The following is a 25,300-nucleotide window of genomic DNA, read 5'->3' as shown; positions in this document are numbered from 1 at the left end:
CCCGTTTGTTCTGATTACTCTTAGCGATCTGGGGAAACACACCTGCTGAAACTCACTGCCAAGGTTACTGGCTGCCTGACTATGAGTAGGAAATTCAAACTCCCCCTGACTCTGTTGCCAGATCTGTCCAAAAGATCTGTCCAAACCTGTATCAACATATAGGATTTTATCATGAGTCAGTGAGTCGCGAGTAGTTAATGGGCTAATACTGTAAAAACCCCTACAACAAAGTCTGCAAATGGTAAGAACTATGAAAATATGTGTGATTAATGAAAAATATAGTTAGCAGTTTGGATGCAACCTCTTTGAAATAAGTCCAAATAAAAATATGAAACATGCTTAGCATTTAAGTTGGTATACATAGACTTCGGAAAAAATACATTGGCAAATGGGGTATCATGTTTTGATATCAACTTGAATGCTTTTAAAAATATTTGGGGCTCAAATATCTAGGTTAAAATGCTAATTTGAATACTCACAGAATATTTGTGATGGATACTAGCTCTAGGTAATGAAAAGAATAATTACTAATATTTATACACTTATTTTATTTGTAAAACCTTGAGATAATTTAATGTTTTAGAATAAAAAGAAAAAAAAAACTCTGCAGTTGTTCAAAATGCTTTTGTACCAATTTGCTAATAGCACCAGGCACTCTTTAAGTACTAGCAGTAGTTTGTTTGTAAAATGTGTGTGTTTGTTTATATATTGTCCTGATAGTCAGTTGTGTTAAAGTATAGTTTTGAAAAATGTTAAAATAATGATTTTCTTATAAATGTAAAATAGACATGGAGACACCAGTAACATATTTCGGTCAGTATAAATTTTCTTATGTTTTATTTTAATTTTTTTTCTAGATAATTCTTTTGGCCTCAGACTTTTTGGTTGTTGTATTGAGCAATCTGTGTATCTATTTATATTCAAGACAATTTTCACCTACTACAGATATGTGAGAATAATAATTTTGGGGTCCTGTCTTAAGAATCTGTCCAGTGAGATTGGGATAGATGTGAAAGGATCAGTCCCCCCTGAAATGGACAACACAGAGCTGGCCAGACCTCCAAAATAGTGTTGTAGGATTTCTTCTTTAAATATCATCTTTCCCTTCTCTATAAAAACAATTCTCATACTCATCTGGATGTAAGTCTCATGATATATAAAAATTGCAGGACAAACCCTCTAGTTATTAAAATCACTTCAAGATGTCAAAGCATAGCACGAACTGCCTAAAATTACACAGACAAGGAAGACTTCATTCAAGGCTATGGCAATGGAGAGACAGACAGACTCAGTCCAAATTCAACTCCGCAAGACAGAGAACTGGAGAGTTTTGAAGAGTTGGAATTGGAAAGGAGGCTTAAAGGACATTTGTGTTTTGGGCTTCACCCAAATTGAAAGTAAATTTTGCATCTTTACACAAGAAGTAATTTTATAAGATAACAGGAACCCTCTTTTTAGGCACCTACCCTTCCATGGAAACGGGGTGCCAGGGCTCTGCTTTCCTTGATGATTATGTTTGAAGGTGATTGCTTCTGGGTTCCTGAAAGTGACACTCCTGGGTTATGAAAATGGCAAGACAACTTTTTTTTTTTTTAATTTACAGAGGAAGAATTTTGAGTGACAAGTTTTCTCAAGTAAATTCTCTATAAAAAGGGAGGTCAGAAGAAGCCTGTTTAAGCTTACCAAGCTAGGGGAACATAAGGCATTCTCTGTCATAGCTGAGGGAAGGAAGAACACAAGAGCAGTAGTGCAGTTGTGCATAATAAAGAGGGTGTGCTTTGCTTTTGGAATGTCCTTGGGGATAAATGTGGAGTTCTTATTTTAGTATGTAAATGTACAGAATTATCCTTGCTGAGATATCTTATCCAAGGTTGTAGATCACTTTTAGGATTCTGAAGAGTCAATATATTTAGACCAAAATTATCATAAAATGAGTTATAATACAAGTTCATTTTTTTACTATAGGTATGGTCTCATTTATGACCATTTACCTAGGAAAAAAACAATATTTATATTTATAATCATTTTATCTAGAAGTAAGGAGGATATTGAAAGCTACAGAATGTGCTTAATCTAAAAGATAGCTGAAATCTCCAGTGGGGAAAATAATACTTTTAAAGATGATAGAATTGAGTCTTTGTACGAATTTGGCAACAAACTTAAGGCATGTAGATATGTGCAAGCACACTAACCAGTCCTGATGCTACCAATCTAGGGGTTAGAGAGAACAAAATGAAGAATTTCCAGGGGATTTAACTTGGGCCAATTCCTAAAATATCAATAGCAGCATCTGCCAAAGGTGCCAGATCTAAAAGGAGGTGATATAGCTTAACGGGAGTTTATTTGGCTATAGACCAGAAGCCAAGCTATATGAAAAAAGAAAATGCAGTACAATGATTTTATTCAACAATTTTAAGTTTATGTAGGATTGCAAAAGATAAAAATGGCAAGGGGAACTTTTGAGACTCTGCAATTTCTGGTAGGATTTTTTTTTTCCCAACCAATTAATATTATAAACTGACTTTGCTAAACATCGATCTGGGTTGTTAGAAAGGAAATAAAGATGAAAAAGATATAGTATTTTATTTTTAAAAAACCTTTTTGTTTTCTAACTTTTAAAATTTTCTCTATTGCTGTGGATTCACAGGATACTGCATAGGAACAGGGGGAACCTTCTTCATCTGAGAATTTGTCTTTATTTTCTATTTACCTAAATTCAGCAGAAATATAATAATAATAACAATTATAACACCATAATAAATATGTAACAGCAAATATGTATGCGGTGATCACTCTGTCCACCACTGTGCTAGCTAGCTGTTATACATTTCCAAACAATTTGCAGACCTCTGAGGCTGGTGAGCTAGTCAAGTACATAGACATGATAAGGTATAATCTGAGGCCCTCACTGCTCGGAGATTTGGAGATTCAAGAATGCCTACTTGATAGAGCAGGAAGGAAATGGGTGGTGCATATACATGGCCAAGAGTTCATTTAGTGTCTGCTCCTAAAGATGGACTTCTTGAGGTTTCTCTAGAACTGTTGGCTGTCTTATTTTCATATCAATTGAAATCAACCTATTAGTCCATTCAAGCTGCTATAACAAAAACACCATAGACTAGACATTTAAAGAATAGAACTGATTCTCACAGCTCTGGAAGCTGGGAAGTCCAAAATCAAATTAGACTGAGGGTCTTGTGAGATCTTCCTGAATCATAGATGGCTATCTTCTTTATTTTTTAAATTTTAATTTTTTAATTTGTTCTTATTGGTTATACATGACAGTAGAAAGTACTTTGGCATACTATACATATACGGAGTATAACTCCACATTCTTCTTGTTATACAAGATGTGGAATTACATGGATCGTGTGTTCATATATGCATACAGGAAATTAATGTCTGATTCATTCTCGTATCTTTCCTATTTCCATTTCCCCTCCCTACCCTTCATTCCTCTTTGTCTTATCCAAAGTACTGCTATTCTTATCTAGCCTCATTCCTTTATTGTGAGTTAGCATTCACATATCAGAGAGAATATTTGGCCTTTGGTTATTGGGGATTGACTTATTTCACTTAGCATGGTATTCTCTAATTCCATCCATTGACAGGCAAATGCCATAATTTCATTCTTCTTTATGGCTGAGTAATATCCCATTGTGAATAAGCATCACATTTTCCTTATTCATTCATCTGTTGAAGAGCACCTATGCTGATTCCATAGTTTAGCTATTGTGAATTGAGCTGCTATAAACATTGATTATGCTGAGTCACTGTACTATACAGATTTTAAGTCCTTTGGGTATAAACCAAGCAATGGAATAACTAACTGGGTCAAATAGTGATTCTATTCCAAGTTTTCTGAGGAATCTCCACACTGCTTTCCAGAATGGTTGCATCAATTCATAATCCCACCAGCAATATGCAAGTCTTCCTTTTTCCTCACATCCTTGCTAACATTTATTGTTACTTGTATTCTAGATGGCCACCACCTTCTTAACCACATCCTTCCATGGCAGAATGAGTCAGAACTCTCTGTGGTCTCACTTATTAGGACAATGTTACCTTTTGTGAGCTCTCCATCCTCAAAACCTAATCACATCTCTACCATTCCCTTAGGGGCTAATGTTTCGGCATAGAATTTGGGAGAGACATAAATATTAAACAATCCCAAAGTACTAACTTTGCATTTCTGAAATTCATGTTAAACAGTTGTGCAAAGTGACTTTTTCATAGGTAGCTCTTATTACAGTGTTCTGCTGTTACTGAGATAAGTACATGATGGACATATTCATAAAGAAGGTGATATTCTCTAAAAGATACACTAAGAGGAATGGGAAAGTTATATGAGAAAGAGGGAACAACGGGTGTAATGTGCAGAAATAGACAACATGTCCTTTTTATAGTGAATAGATTATTCCAATTAATCATAAAGCATAGAAGGAAGAGGTGGCCAATCAAGGAGGCCTTGAATGTCACCTCACTCAGGTGGTCTCCTTCAACCCGGGGTTGGCAGAACTATGCCTGCCTGCTTCTATTTGAACCCATTAGCTAAGGATGGTTTTCTATTTTTAAATAACTGAAAAAAAAAAATCTAAGGATGAATGTCTTGGGACTATGTGAAAGTCATGGAGAATTTAGGTGTCCGGGTTTATACATGAAGCATCACTGTCAACTACTGAGCTCATTCCTTTGTATGTGACTGACAGCATATGGCCTACAGGGCCCAATGTGTATAATCCAGCCCTCTACAGAAAATGTTGCAGACCCTAGCCTTAGATATAATCTTATTTTAATACTAAATTTCATCATCTTTGGTGACTACAAGTTCAGAGAATGCTATTTTTTAGTTTGGGCTAACAATATGGCGGACATACTGCTTCTTATCTTCATGTCTCTGACATTGATTTCCTGACAGATGAGAAAGGGACACCCACAGGTCCCACAGTAACTCTGTGTGGCTTCACTGTCTGGACCTTTGGGACTCATGTTTGATTTCCAGGGCTTATTAATCCTAGTTATTGTTTGCTATGGTGGACTGCAAAGCAATATACTTTGATTGAGTTTCCAAATACATATGTAGTCTCCAACTCCATGTAGTTTGAAGCATTAAAGAGATCTGTTGAGACCTCACCTTTCTTTCCCCTTCCTCTTTCTCCTCAAGTGTCTTTTCTTCTTGATATTGATGTTGTTTTTGCATAAGCCTGATAATTAAATCTGATAGTTGGGGAATGTATTACTCACATGGAAATCAATAATGATAAAGATACACAAATTAAAATTTTATTACTAAAAATATTTTCTTCAATTTGTCTAACAATCCTATCCATCATAGCACTCCCCTTTCTGAAAACTCCATCTCTGTTTTATTCTGATATGCTTTGAAAATACTTTTATGTAGCAATTCCTTTTGTCTGCAATCTTGATTCATAGCCTTTCATATGAATTCTTTTATTGCTCTATTTTCATAATAGCTTTTAGGCAACCAATCATTGTGCAAAACACTGTGTTTCTACATGAGCTTGTGGCATCCAGATGTCTGTGTCTCATATTGCCGCCTTTCAGACAGGTTTAAAAAAAAATTAGTTGCTATAAAATAATTGCATTCGCTTCTGTAGTAAATTTTAAATTATTCTTTCATAAGTGAGACAAACTTTTGCTTAAGTACAGAAAGACTTGTTGTCCTTTTTCAAACTGCTGAAAACCTGAAAGAATGTCTTCAAGGTTGTTCTGCATTTCATATTGATTTAAAAGAGATGGCAAATGGGATTTTTTTAGACACTTCTTATTATATATATACACATAATGTTTGAATATGAAATTTTTCTTCAATTAGTCATTTTATAAGGAATAATAAAAGAACAAACTGAGGTTGTTATATAAACTACCAACAAGAATGTTTAGATTTCTCAGTAAGTCCTTCCAAGTAAGTAAGAATGCTTTACTTTAGCTCTGTGGATGTAGCTCAATAGTAGCACAAGGCCCTGGGTTCAATCCCTAGTACTAGGAGTGCTTTGTTTTCCCCACAGTAGTTTCCAAAATAAATGTTGAATTTATGTAGAGGCCCCAGAAAATTTCACTGACCCGGTTCAGTTTATCAAAAGAAGATTTGCCTCAGAATTATCTGATGAACATTATAATGCATACTCGTGACTCATCCTAGTTCTGGAATAAAACCCTCTTGGAAGGGGCTAGGCATGTTAGGAAGAAAATCCTCTGGGCAGAACCAGGTTCAGACAATAAACAAACAAACAAAGGGTGTTTCATGAAGATCATGGCATTTGCTTTATGACCCTGTTTACCATGTGCCCTAGCATTTCTACGTGAAACCTCAGATGAGACTTTAAACATTTTTATTTTTGTCTTTGTTTTCATTCTGGAGAAATTCTATAAATTTTTTTTTGGGGGGGTCAAGAATTAAAATACGTTTGATTTTGTTTCATCTCCCATCTCCCACTTGACTATTAGGTTCTCTGGGCAAAAGGTATAGTTCAATTTTAAGGCTTTTGTGGGCTGAATGCTGCATTCTGTTCTCACCCCCCGAGCCCCCGGCAATTCAGCAAGAATTTATTGAGCCTCCTCTGTTCACCAAAGCATAACAGGTGCTTGGGGTAATAGGGATGAACAAAACCAGCCAGGTTGACAATCTAGTGAAAGAGAGATAAACATACATTTCAGCAAGTGCTCTCTGGTCTGTATATTGTAAACTTTTGTGTATTGATTTATGTGTTTTCCCCTTATATTAATGAGAGATAAGCCATGGAATCTCTTTATATAATATTTGTGATATCATTTGTATGCCCATGTATAATGTGTATCGATACATAAATGCATCACTATACGTAAAAGAATATATAGTTTATATACTATAGTATCTCTTATATACATAATATAATTTATATATACCATTTTTTATTTCTTTAGGTACATTTTAAAATATATTTTGCTTGAGATCATATGTTTCAGGGCTAAGTTGGAATATGCATGCCCACCTATGTGCCCACACATGGTGGGTAAATTTGGATTACAAATCTCAGCATTGCACATTGGCTCATTTTTTTCAATGATTTCTGTCCAGTGACTATAATTAAATATCATTTAACAGTATTTCTTTCAATTTCTTTATTATTATTAATTATTTTTGTTTTACCTCATCAAATATATTTTGGGACAGTCTTTCAGTGGCGAGATTGAGAATGTCATAAAAAGCTGCCGTTCTCTGGGTCCATTGGAGAAAGACAAGGTTATTGTCATGTATTACATGTAGAATTATTATTTTAGTCACAGATGATGCTTCACTTACTAGTCCTTGCCGTCCTTTTAAGCTCCTAATATTTTGTCCCGTTCACCATCTTTAAGAAACATTTTAGCATGCTAATCCTCTTATAAATTTAAATACAGAGTGAAGATTCTGGAATGTAACTGTCAATCATCTAAAAAAAATGAGAGTGTATGTTAATAGAGAAATAATGAAGGTAGACATGACAGGTGCTTCCTGGAGAAGAATCAAATCAACTGGTTTTTTTTTTTTTTGCAACCTGGTCAGCCTCACTAAATCCCACCTGCTGCTGAGGCTGCATACTTGGTCCAGCCTAGCTCAGGATCCTAATGTAGTCACCCTGGTCACTGACCTTATGAACAATGAGAAATTGAAAGGAAAGCTGTTTGTCTTCCTTTTTGACACGTACCTTGAGTTGTACGGATGAATTACATGGTCGAAGAACATGTTTGTATTGATGTCCTGTTGGAAAATAGTTTAAAATCTGGTGGGCTGTCTTACAAATATCATTCTGAAGTTGTGAGTCTGTCCCTGAGACGCACGGCAGCAGAGTGATTAAGTTAGCTCAAAAGCACTTACCATTGTCTGGGAGCCAGGAGAGCACAAGGACTGATTGGCATTATGACTTATTATTTGTGAATGCTGATGGTGCATATTCATGGCAGAGTCCTTTCAATGCTTATTGACATTCATAAATGAAAAGGCTCTGCTTTGCTGACTCTCTAATTGGTAATTTAATTTCTCTAATACCTTTCTTTACAGGAACTGGATTTTGAAGCCAAAACAAGTTACACACTACGAATAGAAGCTGCAAATAAAGATGCCGACCCCCGGTTTCTAAGCTTGGGGCCATTCAGTGACACAACCACTGTGAAAATAATTGTAGAAGACGTGGATGAGCCTCCCGTGTTTTCTTCTCCCTTGTACCCCATGGAGGTCTCAGAAGCTACCCAAGTTGGCAATATCATTGGCACTGTAGCTGCTCACGACCCAGATTCTTCCAACAGCCCTGTGAGGTAAAAGCTCATGTTCTACCATTTTCCATCAGTTTCCTTGTATTCATGACACATGTTCTCATGTTATGATTCTTTTTTTCTTCACAGTAAATAAAAACTAAATATTTAAATGTAGGGATCTGTTCTGATCCTGGTTCAGTTCCATAGCAGCAGAACTGAACCAGGATCAGAGCAACCCAATATTTTAACAATTCCAAAATGTCACCTGACTACCTAAGGCCATTGTTCAGCAGCAGTATTTTTAGGCACCCATTGTTACCCACAAACCATAGCCAGTGTTTTTACTCAATTATTCTGAACCTCTTTCAAAACAAACTGTGTGTGGCTGTGACAAGCATGTCCTAGTTGCAGGGTGGATATGAAAAGGTATAGTGGAAACTATTTAAATTAGGGACTGAGTTTTGAACAAGTCTTTTTCATATTGGTCTATTTGAATATTATTTTATTGTTTATATTTATAAAATAAGACAATACCTTTTCTATTCATAAAGACTATTTTAAATACCCTTCCAATTCTCTTTTGTATAGAATAGGCACATGGTCACAATCCAATAATCTCTTCAGGCATTTCAAAATACCTTAACATTCCTTTTTGCCCCTTTTACCTACAGTTTACAATCTAAGATCTGTCTGTGTGTTTGTGTGTTTGTGTGTGTGCATGTGATAAATGATTCTTATTTTGGGGGGTGGTGAATATTATAAACAACACAGTTGAAAAGAGACAGGTACTGTATTAATTACCTTGGGTTTGTAAGACACTTAACTTTTCAACATGAAAATGTGATTTTTCAAGGCAAAAACTAAATTTAGATTTCATTGATATTCAACAATGGTTAGTGCTTTAGAGTTAAATCTGGACATTACTAAAAGTCGGCATGATATATAATCTACATCACTCTCATCTCCCTTGTGAGATCATTTTATGTATGTCACAGATTAGTTTGCTCCTTTTCTTCTCTTTCCTTCACATTAATAGAGCCAAATACAGAATCCCATGAAGTCAGAGTGTCCCTATCTGTACTGTAAATTGGAGGCAAAGGGATGCCGGTGCTCTTTCATGTGGTGATTTTTAACCACATCTAAGAATGTAGTCTGTCCCTGATACAACTGTGAGTCATAAATGCACCACACAGAGTAATCCCCATAACAGTTCAGCTTTCACTGTCAGCCCATACACCAAGGCATGCTGGTTTGGACAGGCTTGAATTTAGGTTCCTTATACCACTCCTTTTCTTGGGATTACATTTAAGTGTCTGGACCTGTGAACCCTCAACAACAGCAACATTACAGGTACTGGTCAGCTCCAGAGGACTGTGTGACTTCTGTTCAAATCACTTAACATAATGGAGAGAAAGACAGATATGCTTTTCTAAAGTTTTTTGAGAGTCTGATAAAAGAGGCACACTAATATATGGATTGATTACACTGATATTTCTCATCTTGTTTCTTAATTTTTCTTTACTCACTACCTTGTGTAGGAGCTCCCTGTTGTATCTCTTCCAAGAAATTCTTCTTTTGTTATATTTTGTTTTGGAAAAATTCATAGTAATATTGCACATTAAATTGAGGAAAATGAGGAAGAATAGGCCCAACTGTATAGTTACTTACATTTGAGATAAAGTGAGCTTCCGGACTGTTCTTTGTAGCACGGAAAAAGCCAGACTGTTGGTTTTGGAGGCCAAGATCTTCATGCCTTTTATCAGTGAAAGAGTATCTGACTGGCCCTGTCTTTTATCTTGTTTTTATTGTATTTTTTTAAGTAATAAAAGTGACATGAAATTTCAGGTTAGTACTAGCTTACAGCATTATCTCCCAGATAGAGTGAAAGACTTTTTTCTCATATGAATTAGAATTGGGGGAGTGGGGGGGGGGCTTAGTAGGGGGTTGTATATTTCCTTGTTTTTTTGTGGAATTAATTTCTAGACGTATATGTTAAAATACCAATATACTTGAAATACTTGTTTATTTTACCCTACTTCCATAAGGTCAGCATAGCAGGCATTCATAGCTAATATTTCTTGTTTTGGGTTTGTATCTCAAGTATTTCTTCTCCCTTATCCCATTATGAACACTTTACCATTTTATGAAGCCCATTCCATCATTTTATAGTTTATGAAGATGTGCTTAACACTTGTGCAGGCTCTGAAAACTGGTTATCATTCCTACACTGGTATTTTTTGAGTGACCAGGAAATATCAGTTAGTTTCCCCAGTTTCTCTATAAGCCAGCAAAAAGGCAAAGTAACTTTGATGTGTGCTTAATCCCGGGTTTTTGAGATGCTCAAATAATAAAGAGGAAGTTAATGATGCTTCTAAATTGTGAATCATGACAAACATTAGCAAGTATTATCATTTTACATCACTAGTATTTTACTGTGTTTTCATGCCATTTTACTTTAAGGTCAGTAAAGTCGATGAAAGGAGACATATTTCATATGCAACTGTGTTGGGCATTTATATTGAAGATTGTTTGTATTCACATATATTCCAGTATGCAGACAATATTGCATAGTTTGATGGGTGTAATCATGTACAGCACAATCTTCTGAGGTGCAAGAAAAGCTATTTACAGATTGAGATGGAACATGAGTCTTAGCAATTGTGCACTCTGTGCCCCCTACACCTGCAGAATTAGTGTAGTACTTTGAAAAATGGAAAGCAGTGTTTGTTTTACTGTAATTAATTAAAATTAGCCTAATAGTGTTTGAAGTATAAAACAGTCTGGCTTGTTGGATGATTAGTTTTGAAATTATTGGCATTCTTTGTAGAATAACACAGATTCAGCTTATGTCGCTTAAGTCTGGAATATGTACTGTTTCATAGGGCAAAAGACTTGAATTGCAGGTAGAAACATATTTACTTGCCTCCATCAAGGCAAAATTGAGATACTCTTCATACATGATCCCTGCTTGCACAGAATTTAAAAATCTATTTGCTTTACTAGGAATCAGCCAAAATCTTTATGTGACTCTTCCATCTGCACCTCTTGTTTCTGAGAAAGAACCCTACGCCAGTTACACCATAACCTTGTCACACTTTACCACTGTAACCTTGTCATTTTGACTGTTCGCAAGTACAGTAGTCAAGGAGGAAAGATTAAATAATCCTGGAGCCTGCTGTTGGCCAGAACATAACACCACTTGGAAATATGATACCTTCATTTTTATAAATATAGTTTTTTCACTATCTACATAGCTTTTTTAGACCCCTATTTCATGTCACTTAGCTTTCCCTTTTTCCCAAACGGCAACTAAAACTAAGTCAAATACAAAGGTGAAAATTATATGAAATTTGAAATTACTTTATTAAAAGCAAAAGTAGATATTTAAGTTGTGACTCTGCACCATGTACTGCTAGGAGAATAAGAAATTTGCTCCATTTGTGCAAAATGTGTCAAAAAGCATTCCACTGTCATTTAAAACTAATTAGAGCAAATTTTTTTAAAATTTATATATATATATATATATGTATGTATATACATACATGTGTATGTATATATATGTTTATATACATGTATGTGTATATATATGTATTTATATGTCTATATATATCCTATAGACTGAAAAAAAAAGTTGATATTTGAGGGCAAGCATGTTTCTGGCTTAGTTTTTAAGTAGTTGTCTACTAGTTCAGGTAAATTTTGGCCCTGAATACTAAAATTAAGCTATACCTATCCAGATTGCAGACAGATTGTGGTATGTTTATTCTGATCTTTTTGAATGATAGAAACTTTACTCCTATTTCTCATCTAACATGGTAGGAACTCGAAGAGTAGCCTGGAGACCTATACTCATTCTTTATGTCTACACTGGCCAACTGATCAATGGCTTGGCATATATTCATTAATAACAGCTGTGTGAGACACTTGGGAAAATGCTGATAGGAAACAAAAATAAATTAAACATTCCCTCCAACCTCTAGGAACTTACAATCTGGATGAAGTAACAAGATCCCATAAAAGTTGAACAATCTTAGGAGGAAAAAAAATACCAGTGCTATAGCATAGCAAATTGTGAGATGAATCCTGATTACCGGGTTTGTGTTCACTGGACACAAACCTTGGTTTGAAGGAGCAATATCATGAGCAAGGCATTATGGGATGGCAGGGTTTGGACAAGCTTAGAGGAAAGTATGTTTATGTTTTATTTAGCTATATCCTAAGAGCCCAGTGCTCAATTATGAAACCAGCAGAATAATTTCAATAGGCTACAGAGAAAACCCAGAGAACCGATGATAAAAATACCCAAGAATTTGAAATTCATATTACAAATCAAACCAGATGCAAAAAAGTGCAAGTGAAAAGTAACAGTCATCATTTGAGCATTTCTAACAATTTAAAAATCCAAAAACATAGTTAGGTAATATTTACCAATAGGTGCCTACTGTCTGACCTCAGATAAAGTCATAAAATTGCACCAGAAAAGACAACATGAAGTACGGATAGTATGAACACATTTGGGGCATTGAATAATTCAGTGTGTATTTTTTAAGTAGCCTGTATGAATGCACATGTTCATTATTCTAAATAATTTATGAATATTTAGTTTTCTATAAGATATACAGAGAGCTAGTCATATATAGAAAAATAGGGTTAACAAAAAATAACTAATTTAAAAAATAGCAGAAATCAATTCTGTGAGATAATATAAGTTGTGCTCTACTTCAAAATGTTCCTCATTTTAACACAATTACCACTCACTACAAATGTAAAACGAGAGTATATGTTCAGACATAGTGAAAACAAAACAAAAAAAAGTGCTTTTGTTAGATGAATGCACTTATTATGCAGAGATAATTTTCAAAATGTGTTAAGTAGGAAATGTTTAATTTATATGGGCCATTTTTCCTTTTTTTCATTATTTTGTTCAGAATCAAAATAGTGCTCTCAGCAAAGACTTTGGAGTAAGCTTTTGGGAAGACTCCACATGAATGAATTTATTGAAAATTGGGTGTTTCCTGATTAGTCCTATAAGGTATTTTCAGTTCTAAAATACCTATTGAAACATCAGGTTAGTAAAAAGAGAAATCCATAATTGTTTTCATGTAAATCAAGAATTATATATGAGGTTGAAAGAAGGGTGCTCCTACTTGTTTATTTTGTATTGTTCTGTTAGCATTGTTTAATTGCAATCAACAAAAATTGTTCATGATGAACTTTAAAAAAATGGAATATATTGAAATAATTGGGTAAAAATCATAAAATCAAAGGACAAGGTCCGTGTTTGGAGAATTGAGTAGAAAAGTTGCTCTATAAATATAAGTAGCAAGAATGAGCAGCATCTGGGTGCCAGGGGCAATAACTGGAGGAATTACCCTAATCTTTTTTCTGGTGGCCCTGTGTTTGAGAGTCACAATTCTTGAATAAGAGCTTTTTGGCCTATCAGGATATATGTGGCCAACTTTAACACAGAATCTTCTGGGTACCTTGATTGTTCTATCAAGACTGTATGCAATTGAGGCTTATATCCTCAAGGGAAAATTGGGTTGCTGTGTTCAAAAGAAGGGGCGAGAATGCCAACAGGATATCTGCTATTATTATGTACAGACATTCAGTTTATTTTGAAGTAATTTGCTTCTCATTAAATCACTTTAAGGCAAACATTATTATTTTTTCACTACAAATAAACATGCTTGTGGTCACAGTTAACAAACATGGTTCCAGTACTTTAGTGAGACCTATACGAAACCTGGACAGAACTTATTGTATTACACCCAAATGCATGCCCACACACACCTGCCTCAAAATAGATTAAGGTTCTCATTTAAATGAATCAGCTGTTTCTCATGTTCATATTTGACCACACTTATTATATTTTTCTTTCCCATTTTTGGTGTACGGAGGAGGAATTTGTGCTAACATAGCCCACTCACCAAATTAATAGCTGGTGATTAGAGTGTTACTTGTGAATATAAAGAAGACCATTTTAATTTACTTGATGACTTGTCAAATAGTTTCAACAATAGTGGAAGGCATTTACTTAGAATCCATTTTGTAACAGATGTGCAGCATACTTAAGGTACACGGAGTCATAAGGTACTTTCCTGGCCCTTCTGATATTTAGCTATAGAAGAGACCTTGTATGAAAACTCATAAACTATACAATTTTAAATCTGGAAATATGAAATGATTGCCACCCTTCCTCATCTTACAGATGAAGAATCCCAAACTACAAATAGTGAATAAAAACCTCCAAAAGGTAGAATAGTTTCCTGGTATGGGTGAAGATACTGACCTTGAATTCTAGGAGGTGTAGCTTGGAAGTATTTGGTAAAGCCCATGGATCTCTCATTCTGCAGGGTTCCTGAAAAAACAGGGCTTCCAGTGTCATTGGAAGGCTGTTCTATAATGCTAGTAGCTGGTCATCAAGCAATAATACGGTGAAAATAATTGGGAGGAAGGAAACCCAGTACAGGATGTCAACATGAGGAAAGGCACAGGCCTTGGGATATGCACATTTTCATTCATGGATCATCACAATTTTGGTTCATTAGTCATTTAGATAGCAGAACAGAGTGGAGAAAGAAATGATTGTAGGTGGGAGGGATTAAATGCTCATTTCCTGGGAATGGATAATGGAAACATGGCCCAGATAGACATGTCTCTGAATCTTAGCTCTGCCAACTACATCTGGAGAGACACCAGAGTCCCATACTGAAGTACAACAATAAGAGGACCAGCTTGTTTTAGTTAGAAGCTGTGTTTGGCAAGGTGCAACAAAGCTTAATACTAATGGCATACTGAGAAGTCTGGAGCTGTGCTCTCCAGGACTGAAAATTTGCCAGAAAAAGTCAATAAGGGCCTTGGCTTCTTTTGTCAAACACTTATTCTTTTGTTTTGTTGTTTACCTTGCACTTACCAGATGGCTTCCAGATCTCATGCCACTATATTTATGTCTGAGATGAGAGAAATGGGAATGGACAAAATTCAAATACCATGAAAACTATTGACTGTCTTCCATTCTTATTTCATTGAGGTTCTACCCAAAAACTTATTTCACATTTTATTTTATAAAATCTTAGGGAGAAGACACCACATCTACAAGGGAAGTTAGTAATGTAGCTTTTTGGCTAGTCACGTGACTGACTCCAACATAGGTGTGGTCTTTTAACAAGAATTAAGGAAGATAAGGTATTAGGCATACACATAGAACTCTCTCCACTCATGACTATATATATATATATATATATATATATGTGTGTGTGTGTGTGTGTGTGTGTGTGTGTGTGTGTAAACAAGGAAAATGGTGAACTATGTTCTACATACTCAATACATGCAGCAAATGTGAACTCTTAGAAGGTAGAAAGTTTAGGGGAAAGACTGATGAATCTGCTTTGACATATATTGAGCATGCACGTGATAAGGTGCAGGCTTATAGAGCAGTTTACAAAGTTTTAGGAACAGCTTTGAGGGTAGTTATCGAGACACAGAGCTGTATAATAATGAGTTGACAGGACAGCTTAACTACTGCAAAATTAGGACAGTGTTCTCTCTAATTGGCCACTCCAATGCACACTAAAGGGGGCTGAGTATTTTATGATGTTAATCTGTAGAAGCTAGAGGCATCATTGTGAGTCCACACACCATTATAACACCAGAATTTGCATTGAAGTTAGGTTTCTGACTAGGAAAGCACCTGTCTTCCCATATCCAGCTCAGTCTCCAATTAACTAGGCAAAGCATTTCTCAGTGTCCAGGCCAGTGGTTGCAGAATTGCAAATGGTGTGCTCCTACAAATTTTTTGAGGGCCTGTCTTCTGGTTTGGTTCAGCCTGTTCTTCCAGATTCTAAGGCAAAGATAAATTTCTTGTTCTGAAAAGGGCCCATGATTTCTCTTAACAAACGGATTGTTTTCTCAGGAATCTTCCTATGTTAGATAATGCCTCATCCCTCAGTTGTAATTTTTTACATCTATAGATGGATTGGTAGAAATACCTAGCCCTGTTCTTGCCTAAGGAGCACCAGGACTGTTCTGGAGTCTTTCCAAAGTCTCCCATCTCTTCCCAAGTCGGTACCTCATTCTTTCCCTCACACCTGCCCTTATTCCTCCCATTATACTTTACCACAGCAACTCCATGGATGCCTCCAAAATAGGTATCACTTAGTTACTATTTTAAAAAATTACTTGTTTGTGCAGTGATTTCCTGAAATAGTGTCATTGCAGGTGTTTAAAGAAAATGACTGAATATATGAATGAATGAAAGGAAGACATAAAAATTATAATATGTCACAAATTGCCAAATATATACACATACATGTAAATCACACACACACACACACAGCTGTCTTATTCAGTGAGCTGTACATGAGAATTAGAGCTATTAACAGCTAATATAATTTATAACTGGAAGTTTCAGTGTTTATGATTTGGAAATGATAATGATAAACATTTGGATGATAGGAAACTTTGGTTTCCCATACTTTTTAAAATATATAGAGGTCTGGGTTATCTCTATATCCCTAAATGACTAGTGATTTTTCTGTGAGTTGAATAGTGATTTGAGCCTTTTAAGATATTAAATGCATTTTCAACTTAAGTGTCTGCTATTCTAATGTGGGAATTTTTGAGATGATGGATAATTGAGGCTTTATTAATGGCTTTGGTCCTATGAAGAATCACAGGAACTCATTTAAATAGACATATGTCAAATTCAAAGTCTTCTGCCTTTAAGAATAAAAAAGCTCACTTTTATTTATTTATTTACTTATTTTTGCCAGGCACAATGGCCCATACCTGTAATCCCAGCAGCTTCAGCTTGGAAGGTTGAGGCAGGAGGATTTCAAGTTCAAAGCCAGCCTCAGCAATAGTGAGGTGCTAAGCAACTCAATGAGATACTGTCTCCAAACAAGATACAAAATAGGGCTGGGGATATGTCTCAGTGGTCGAATGCCCTTCATTTCAATCCCCAGTACCAAAAAAAAAAAAAAAAAAGGTCTTATTTTTTTCATGAAGATACAAGTACAAGTGATCAATGTCATAATTTAACAGAATCCACAACTCAAGATTTTAGTATTGACTCAATCAATGCATGATTTCATAGGTATGAAGTTAGACTCCTCTTATCAAACATCAATATCAATCCTACTGTTATTGCTGGACAAAATGTATATGAAAGCATATATTTATACATGTGTATATTGGTTGCATGTTTATCTATGAATGAAAGGAAGACATAAATATGACATAAAGACTACTATATGTAGTATATGTTTGTGTGTTTGTGTGTGTGTGTACATATATATATATATATATATTTGTACACACACACACACACACACACAAATAATCCTACTCTAGGTATTATCAGGGATGAAATGATTAGATTATGAGACCTGTAACATAATCACTGGATTGATAATGTGAGTGGACTAACTGGGTGGTAACTGTAGGCAGATGAATTGTGGCTAGAGGAAGGGGTCACTGCTTGCATGCCTTAAGAATTATATGTCTTGCCCCCTTCTCTCATTCTTCTTGCCTACCACCATGAGCTGATTAGCTTTCCTCTACCTGAACCCTTATGCCATGATGTTCCACCTCACCTGAGCTCAGAGCTGTGGAAGTGGCCGAATCATGGACAAAAATAAACTTTTGCCCCTCTAAGCTCTTCTTGCAGGGTATTGTAGTTACAGCAACAGAAAGCTGACTAACAAAAATGATATTATTACACACCCTGAAAACATAAAAAGAGGATATGAGAACACTATGAGCAACTTCACTCCCATAAATCTTACAATGTAGAGAAAATATGACAGTTCAGTTTAAATCAACCGATTTATCAAATAGGGTAAACTTTCAAAATCCACCCAACTTGAAATAGCATTTGTATTTAAACACTTTCTTAAAAAAAATCCAACCCAGCTGGTTTCACTGTCAAATTCTACTAAGCATTTAATGAATAATTAATATCTAGTCTACACAATGTTTTCTACAAAATAGAAGAGGAGATGCATCCCAACTTTTTCATGAGTCCAGCATTATGCTCAATAATCATATGATCATATCATTTGATGCCAAAAAATATTTAGTGAAATTCAAGAATCATTTCTGGTTAAAAACAATGTTAGTAGTCATGCAGGGTTGCACATGCCTGTAATCCCAGCAGCTCAGGAGGCTGAGGCAGAAGGATCACGGGTTTAAAGCCAGCCTCAGCAAAAGCTAGGCACTAAGTAACTCAGTGAGACCGTGTCTCAAAATAAAATACAAAATAGGGCTGGGGATGTGGCTCAGTGGTCAAGTGCCCTTGAGTTTAATCCCCATTAACCCCCCCATCTCCCCCCAAAAAATGTGTTAGTTACTAGGAATATAATACAATGTCTTTATCACAATAAATACCATCTAAATAAATTATGCCTAATATTAGAATCAATTCTTAACAAAGCGATATTTCCCCCACAATTCAAAAACAAGAATGCCCACTCTGCCTTATAGTCATCATATGGGAAGTGCTTTCCTGCACAATAAGGCAAGAACACGAATTAAATGTCATAACAACTGAAGGAAGAAGTAAAACTACCTTTATTCACAAGATATCATTGTTTTTTACAAAAAACAATCCGAAGAAAAATTTTAAAAATCTCCTGATACAGGAAGGGATTAACTGACATTACTGGATGCAGAGTTGACATGAAAAATTAATTATATTTGATATTTTCAAATTGTACAATTAGAAATGAATGACATAAAGAAACCTAGAATTTACAACTGCAAAAATAAAATACACAGGTACAAATTTAACATAACCTATTTAGGATCTGTATCATGAAAAACAGACAAAGGAAAGCCTAGCAGACAGACACATGCTCTTCATGGTTTGGAAGATTCAATACAAGAACATTGTCAGTTATTCCAAAATTAATTCAAAGAATAAAGTAAATTTTGATCAAAATTCCAGAAGTTATTGATATAACTGTAGACAAACTGAACCTAAAGTTCACAGAAAATTCAAAGAATCTGGAATATTCAGATAATTCTAGAAATCAAGCATAATGGCAGGAAAATCAGTGTATCAGATTTCAAGATTCATTCTAGCTCCAATAACCAAAAAATCGTGGTATCTGCAAATGGAGGTGGTGCACATATCAATCAATGGGACAAAATAGATACTCTAGAAAGTAACGCACATAAATATGATCAGTTGGATTTTTGACAAATGTGCAGAGAAGTTTAGGGGAAGATGATGGAGTTTTGAGGATATGACACGACAACTGGATAAGCGTATGTGCATATGGCCTAATTTTACATCTTACACAACAAAACTTAACTCACAATGGTTTATATTTCTAATGTAAAATGAAAAATAATTAAAATATTGAAAGAAAAAAAATATATTCATAACACAGGGGTAGACATAAAGTTCTTAAGTATGGAAACCAGAGCACCATCCTTGGAAGGAAGAGGAATAAGAAAAGGGAAAAGGGGAATGACGAGGAAAAGGGATATACACATAATACCTGTAATAATGTGTGTAATATGCATATACTTGATATATATGTAATATATAATAAATGTCAATACACATTATATAAATAAATTAATATATATATGGCTTTATCAGAATTAAAGTATTTCTAAGAAAATGAAAATAAATTTATTGGGGGAAAGTATATCACTTTGCTAGCAAAGGTTTTGTATTAAGTCTGCATACAGAGCTCTCAAAACTTTGTACAATAGAAAAAAATAACCCGGTTAATAATGGGCAACATATTTGAACATATATTTCCCAAAAGAGGGCCTGCATATGGCAGATAATCACAAGAAAATGTGGTCAGGGTAATTTATCATTAAGGAAATGTAAATTAGAAAGCACCAGGTGGTGAGATGAATAACTAGAACTCTCATCTGTTTCTGATGGGAATGCAGATTGGAGAGGTATGTTGGAAAACATTTTGGCAGTTACCTATCAACATAGGACCCAGTGATCCTATGCCCTAGGGAAAAGATAATGTGTTGAAACAAAACTTGCACATGAATGCTTACAGTAGCTGTGTTTGCACATTGATACCAACCCAAATATTTTCAGTATAGGAGTGGGTAAACATGCTGGCATGCATTCATTTGATGGACTACTGCCCAGCATTAAAAATGCATGGACATTTAAATTAAATAACACAAACCATGGGCACAGTGTTCGTGAACCTCAGTCTTTACGCTGAGTTAGAGAAATCAGTCCTAAAAGGTTGCTTTCTATGATTTCATTATACAATATTCTCAAAAGGATGAGATTATAGTGATGAGTGTTCTCCATGGACTACCAATGGGATGGTATACACCTACAAAGAGACAGCACAAGGGAGCCTTGTGGTGATGGACACCACACTGTGGTGATGATGCAAGATAACTGGTGACTGAATGATCCATGCATGTGGTAAAATTCTCAGAACTGTACACCCCTCCCAAATTTTTTTCTTGTTACTTTAATATTAATGATAAAATCATAATGTAGCTTGTGCTATTCATTTTCCAAATTGTTTGAAGTGATGTAGGAATCTATAACTCTAGGTATCCTAGCTTCAAAAAAGCATGAATCAGTAATGAACATTGGAAAGATTCCTTAGTGCATGTGTCCTCCATGCCATTCACATTGCATCCAGGTGAATGAGACACTATGGAGATGAATCTTCCAGGCCTACTCAAGCATTGGATGGCTGCAGCCCAGCCAACATTTGACTGCAACCTCCTGAGAAACCAAGAGCTAAAAGTGGCCCTACCAACACACTCCCAAATTCCTGACTCAACAAAAAAGAAAAAAAAAAAAGATGTTAAGTAGCCTTTCCTGTTTCAATCCAGCAATTTTACTGCAGTAAGTACATACACATACATGGGAGTGATAGTGATGAGGACCAGGGATATGTGACCTAGTGAGAAAGAAGTGAGCGATTGAAGGAAACGTGCTGGTATTGAAAATATGTCAGTGACATCATTAAATTGAAGGTCTTCATCAGGATGCAGGAGGCAGGGTGCTAGAGTGGCAGGAGCAGGAAGAGGGAGTCACATGCTTGAGTTTCAGTTTCAATAGTACTGCATGGTAAAAGCTCTCAAGCTATGGGTGTGCTCTTAAGAATCTATGCCAGAATTGTGGTAGAGGAACATGTCATAGGAGTCAATGAGACCCAGACAATGACAGCTCAGGGTGTAGTTGAATCAGTTGTTAATCATCATGCCTACACTATGTGTGTTTTTCTGTTTTTTTTTTCTTAGTTTGTTTATTTTATTAATTGTCTTGAAATGAGAACTTTTGTCTTTCCCAACTAGAAAGACTATTGGGGGACTGTGAAAATGATTTTTATATTTTTTAAATTTTTATTTGTTTTAATTTGTTATGCATGAGAGTAGAATGCATTTATGCATTTAATGTATCATACATAGATGGGATATAATTTCTCATTTTCTGAGTGTACATGTTGCAAATCATATTGGTCATGCAGTCACATATATACATACAGCAATGATGTCTGTTCATTCTACTAACCCTCCTATCCCCACATCACCTCCTCTCCCCTCCCTTCACTTCCCTCTACCTAATCTAAGGTAACACTATTATTCTCTAGTGCTCTCTGCCTTATTGTGATTAGCATCCAGATATTAGAGAAAACATTTGGCCTTTGTTTTTTTGGAATTGGCTTATTTCACTTAGCATGATGTTATCCAACTCCATCCATTTCTGGGCAAATGCCATAATTTCATTCTTCTTTAAAGTGAGTAATATTCCATTGAATATATATACCACATTTTATTTATCCATTCATCTATTGAAGGGCACCTAGGTTGGTTCCATAGTTTAGCTATTGTGGAGTGAGCTGCTATAAATATTGATGTGGCTATGTCACTGTAGTATGCTGATTTTAAGTCCTTTGGGTATAAACCAAGGAGTGGGATAGCTGAGTTAAATGGTGGTTCCATTCCAAGTTTTCTTAGGAATTTCCTTACTGCTTTCCATAGTGGTTGTACCAATTTGCAGTCCCACCGGCAATATATGAGTGTACCTTTTTCCCCACATCCTCACCAACACTTACTGTTGCCTGTATTCTTGATGATTGCCATTCTGAAAGGAGTGAGATGAAAGCTTACTGGTATTTTGACTTGCATTTCTTTAATTGCCAGAGATGATGAACACTTTTTTTTTCATATATTTATTGATTGATTATATTTTTTCTTCTGTGAAGTGTCATTTCCTTAGCCCGTTTATTGATAGGGTTATTTGGGGGTTTTTTTGGTTTTAAATTGTTTGAGTTCTTTATATATCTTAGAGATTAATGCTTTATTGGAGGTGCACATGCTAAAGATTTTCTCCCAGTCAGTAGGCTCTTTTCTCACATTATTGATTTCTTCCTTTGCTGAGAAGCTTTTTAATTTGAATTCATCACATTTATTGATTCTTGATTTTACCTCCTGCACATTGGGAGTCTTGTTAAGGAAGTCAGATCCTAGGTCGACATGGTCAAGATTTGGGCCAGCTTTTACTTCTGTTAGGCCCAGGGTCTCTGTTCTAGTGCCTAAGCCTTTGATCCATTTACAGTTGATTTTTGTGCAGGGTGAGAGATAGAGGTTTGATTTCATTTTGCTACATATAGATTTCTAGTTTTGCCAGCACCATTTGTTGAACAGGCTATGTTTTCTCCAGTGAATGTTTTTGGCACCTTTGTCTAGTATGACATAACCATATTTATGTGGGTTTGTCTCTGTGTCCTCTATTCTGTACTGTTGGTCTACAAGTCTATTTTGGTACCAATACCATGGTGTTTTTCTTACTATACCTCTGTAGTTAAAGATCTGCTATTGTGATGCCTTCTGCTTCACTTTTCTTGCTACGGATTGCTTTGGCTATTCTGGGTTTCTTCTTTTTTTAAAATACATTTTATGATTGCTTTTTCTATTTCTATGAAGAATGTCTTCAATATTTTAATAGGAATTGCACTAAATCTGTAAAACACTTTTGGTAGTATGGCTATTTTGAAAATATTAATTCCGCTTATCCAGGAACATGGGAGATCTTTCCATCTTCTGAGGTTTTCTTCAATTTCTTTCTTTAGTGTTCTATAGTTTTCATTGCAGAGGTCTTTCACCTCTTTTATTAGATTGATTCCCAGATATTATATTTATATTTTTTGAGGCTCTTGTGAATGGGTTAGTTTTCCTAATTTCTCTTTCAGTGGATTCATCACTACTGTATAGGAATGCATTTAACTTATAGGTGTTGATTTTATATCCTACTACTTTGCTGAATTTGTTTATTGATTCTAGAAGTTTTCTGGTGGAATTTTTTGGATCCTCTTGATATAGAATTATGTCATCAGCAAATTGTGATAGTTTGAGTTCTTCTTTATCTATTTGTATCCCTTTAATTTCTTTCTTCTAATTGCTCTGGCTAGATTATCAAGAATGATGTTGAATAGAGACAACCATTATTTTTTAGGGAAAAAATAACATGGGATAAGAATACAACTGAGGGCTGGGGATGTGGCTCAAGCGGTAGCGCGCTCGCCTGGCATGCGTGCGGCCCAGGTTCAATCCTCAGCACCACATACAAACAAAGATGTTGTGTCTGCCGAAAACTAAACAATAAATATTAAAAAAAAAAAAGAATACAAGTGAAACAGTAGGTTTTCACTAATATTTAGGTTGCAGATGCAATTTTAGGGGTTCTACTTGGAAATGCCTTTGGCACCCTGATCAAGACGATGAGATATAAAATGGTGAGATATAAAATAAATTATGATCAGGTTGTTGTTATTAAAACCAGACGTTAATAAGTATATGCAAATGGCAAGTTGTCTATATATGTTGTATTCCAGAGGGACCTAGAGCCATGGACAGTGCTACTATCTCTTTTCAATATTTTTCAAGAGCATAATAATAGAAATAATGAACTCAAAGTTATAACCATATACCCAAAGCCACTGTGAAAATAATTATACTGTGGTATGTATTTTTTTTTCATTTTTTTGTATTTGTTCTTTTTAGATATACATGACAGTAGAGTGTATTTTGACATATTATACATACTTGGAGTATGAATTCTTCTAATTAGGATCCCACAACTTGTACATGAAGTTGTGGTGTGTGTTTTAAACTCTTCGCTAGAAAAGCAAAAATATTACAGACACACAAGACATGATCCAAGGGCTATGTGAGAGAAATTTTAAAGATGACATAGATTTATGTTACTAACATGAAGTAACATGATCATGGAGTCAGCAGGATTTAGTGATTAGTTATGAAATTAATGAAATGATTTTAGCAAAGTATCATCAAACATAAATGTTATTTGCTTTTACTTTCCAATTAGGTATTCAATTGACAGAAACACAGATTTGGAGAGATACTTTAATATTGATGCCAACAGTGGAGTTATTACTACTGCCAAATCTTTGGATCGAGAGACAAATGCAATTCATAACATCACAGTTCTTGCAATGGAGAGCCGTAAGTTGTAACGTCTAAAAGTAACTGAGGATAGATGAGAATGAGGGTGGAGGACAGGTTGCTGAAGACTACAACACAAGCTTGAATCATCATAGTTACTTAATTAAGTTGACCAAAAATGAGAAAACTCAAAACTTTCAAGCTGTAAAACATTTGTGTTCACTAGAGAGAGATATTTGCTAATACTTACAAATATGTAAAATATTAATGACATATATTTTCTAATATTTAAAAATTTAGTGAAAAGACAGCACTATAAGATAATGGGCCTGAATGAACTTTATTTTTATTTTTATTTTTTTTTAAAGAGAGAGAGAGAGAGAGAGAGAGAGAGAGAGAGAGAGAATTTTTAATATTTATTTTTTAGTTTTCGGCGGACACAACATCTTTGTTTGTATGTGGTTCTGAGGATCGAACCCGGGCCACACTCATGCCAGGCGAGCACGCTACCATTTGAGCCACATCCCCAGCCCCTGAATGAACTTTAAAGGTCCTCTTGCTTTGGGGTCACAGTTCATACATTTCATTCATGTTGGTAGGGAATTGGAGAAGTAACTTACCATAATTAGTAAATTGATCTGTACAC

General features: G+C 35.3%; 1 protein-coding gene across 1 annotated transcript in view; it reads left to right on the top strand.

Moving 5' to 3' along the window:
- Nucleotides 1-25,300, top strand: part of Cdh7 (cadherin 7) — a 106,427-nt gene that overhangs the window by 61,132 nt on the left and 19,995 nt on the right. Inside the window, exons 6-7 of the mRNA XM_076836762.2 lie at nt 8,042-8,295; nt 24,578-24,714. Of these exons, the coding sequence (XP_076692877.2) occupies nt 8,042-8,295; nt 24,578-24,714 (391 nt within the window). The remainder of the gene's footprint in view (nt 1-8,041; nt 8,296-24,577; nt 24,715-25,300) is intronic.

Source organism: Callospermophilus lateralis, chromosome 17, assembly GCF_048772815.1.
Source record: "Callospermophilus lateralis isolate mCalLat2 chromosome 17, mCalLat2.hap1, whole genome shotgun sequence".
In the NCBI taxonomy this organism is placed as follows: Eukaryota; Metazoa; Chordata; class Mammalia; order Rodentia; family Sciuridae; genus Callospermophilus; species Callospermophilus lateralis.
The sequence above is the reverse complement of the archived record's forward strand: the minus strand, read 5'-3'. Positions and strand labels throughout refer to the sequence as shown.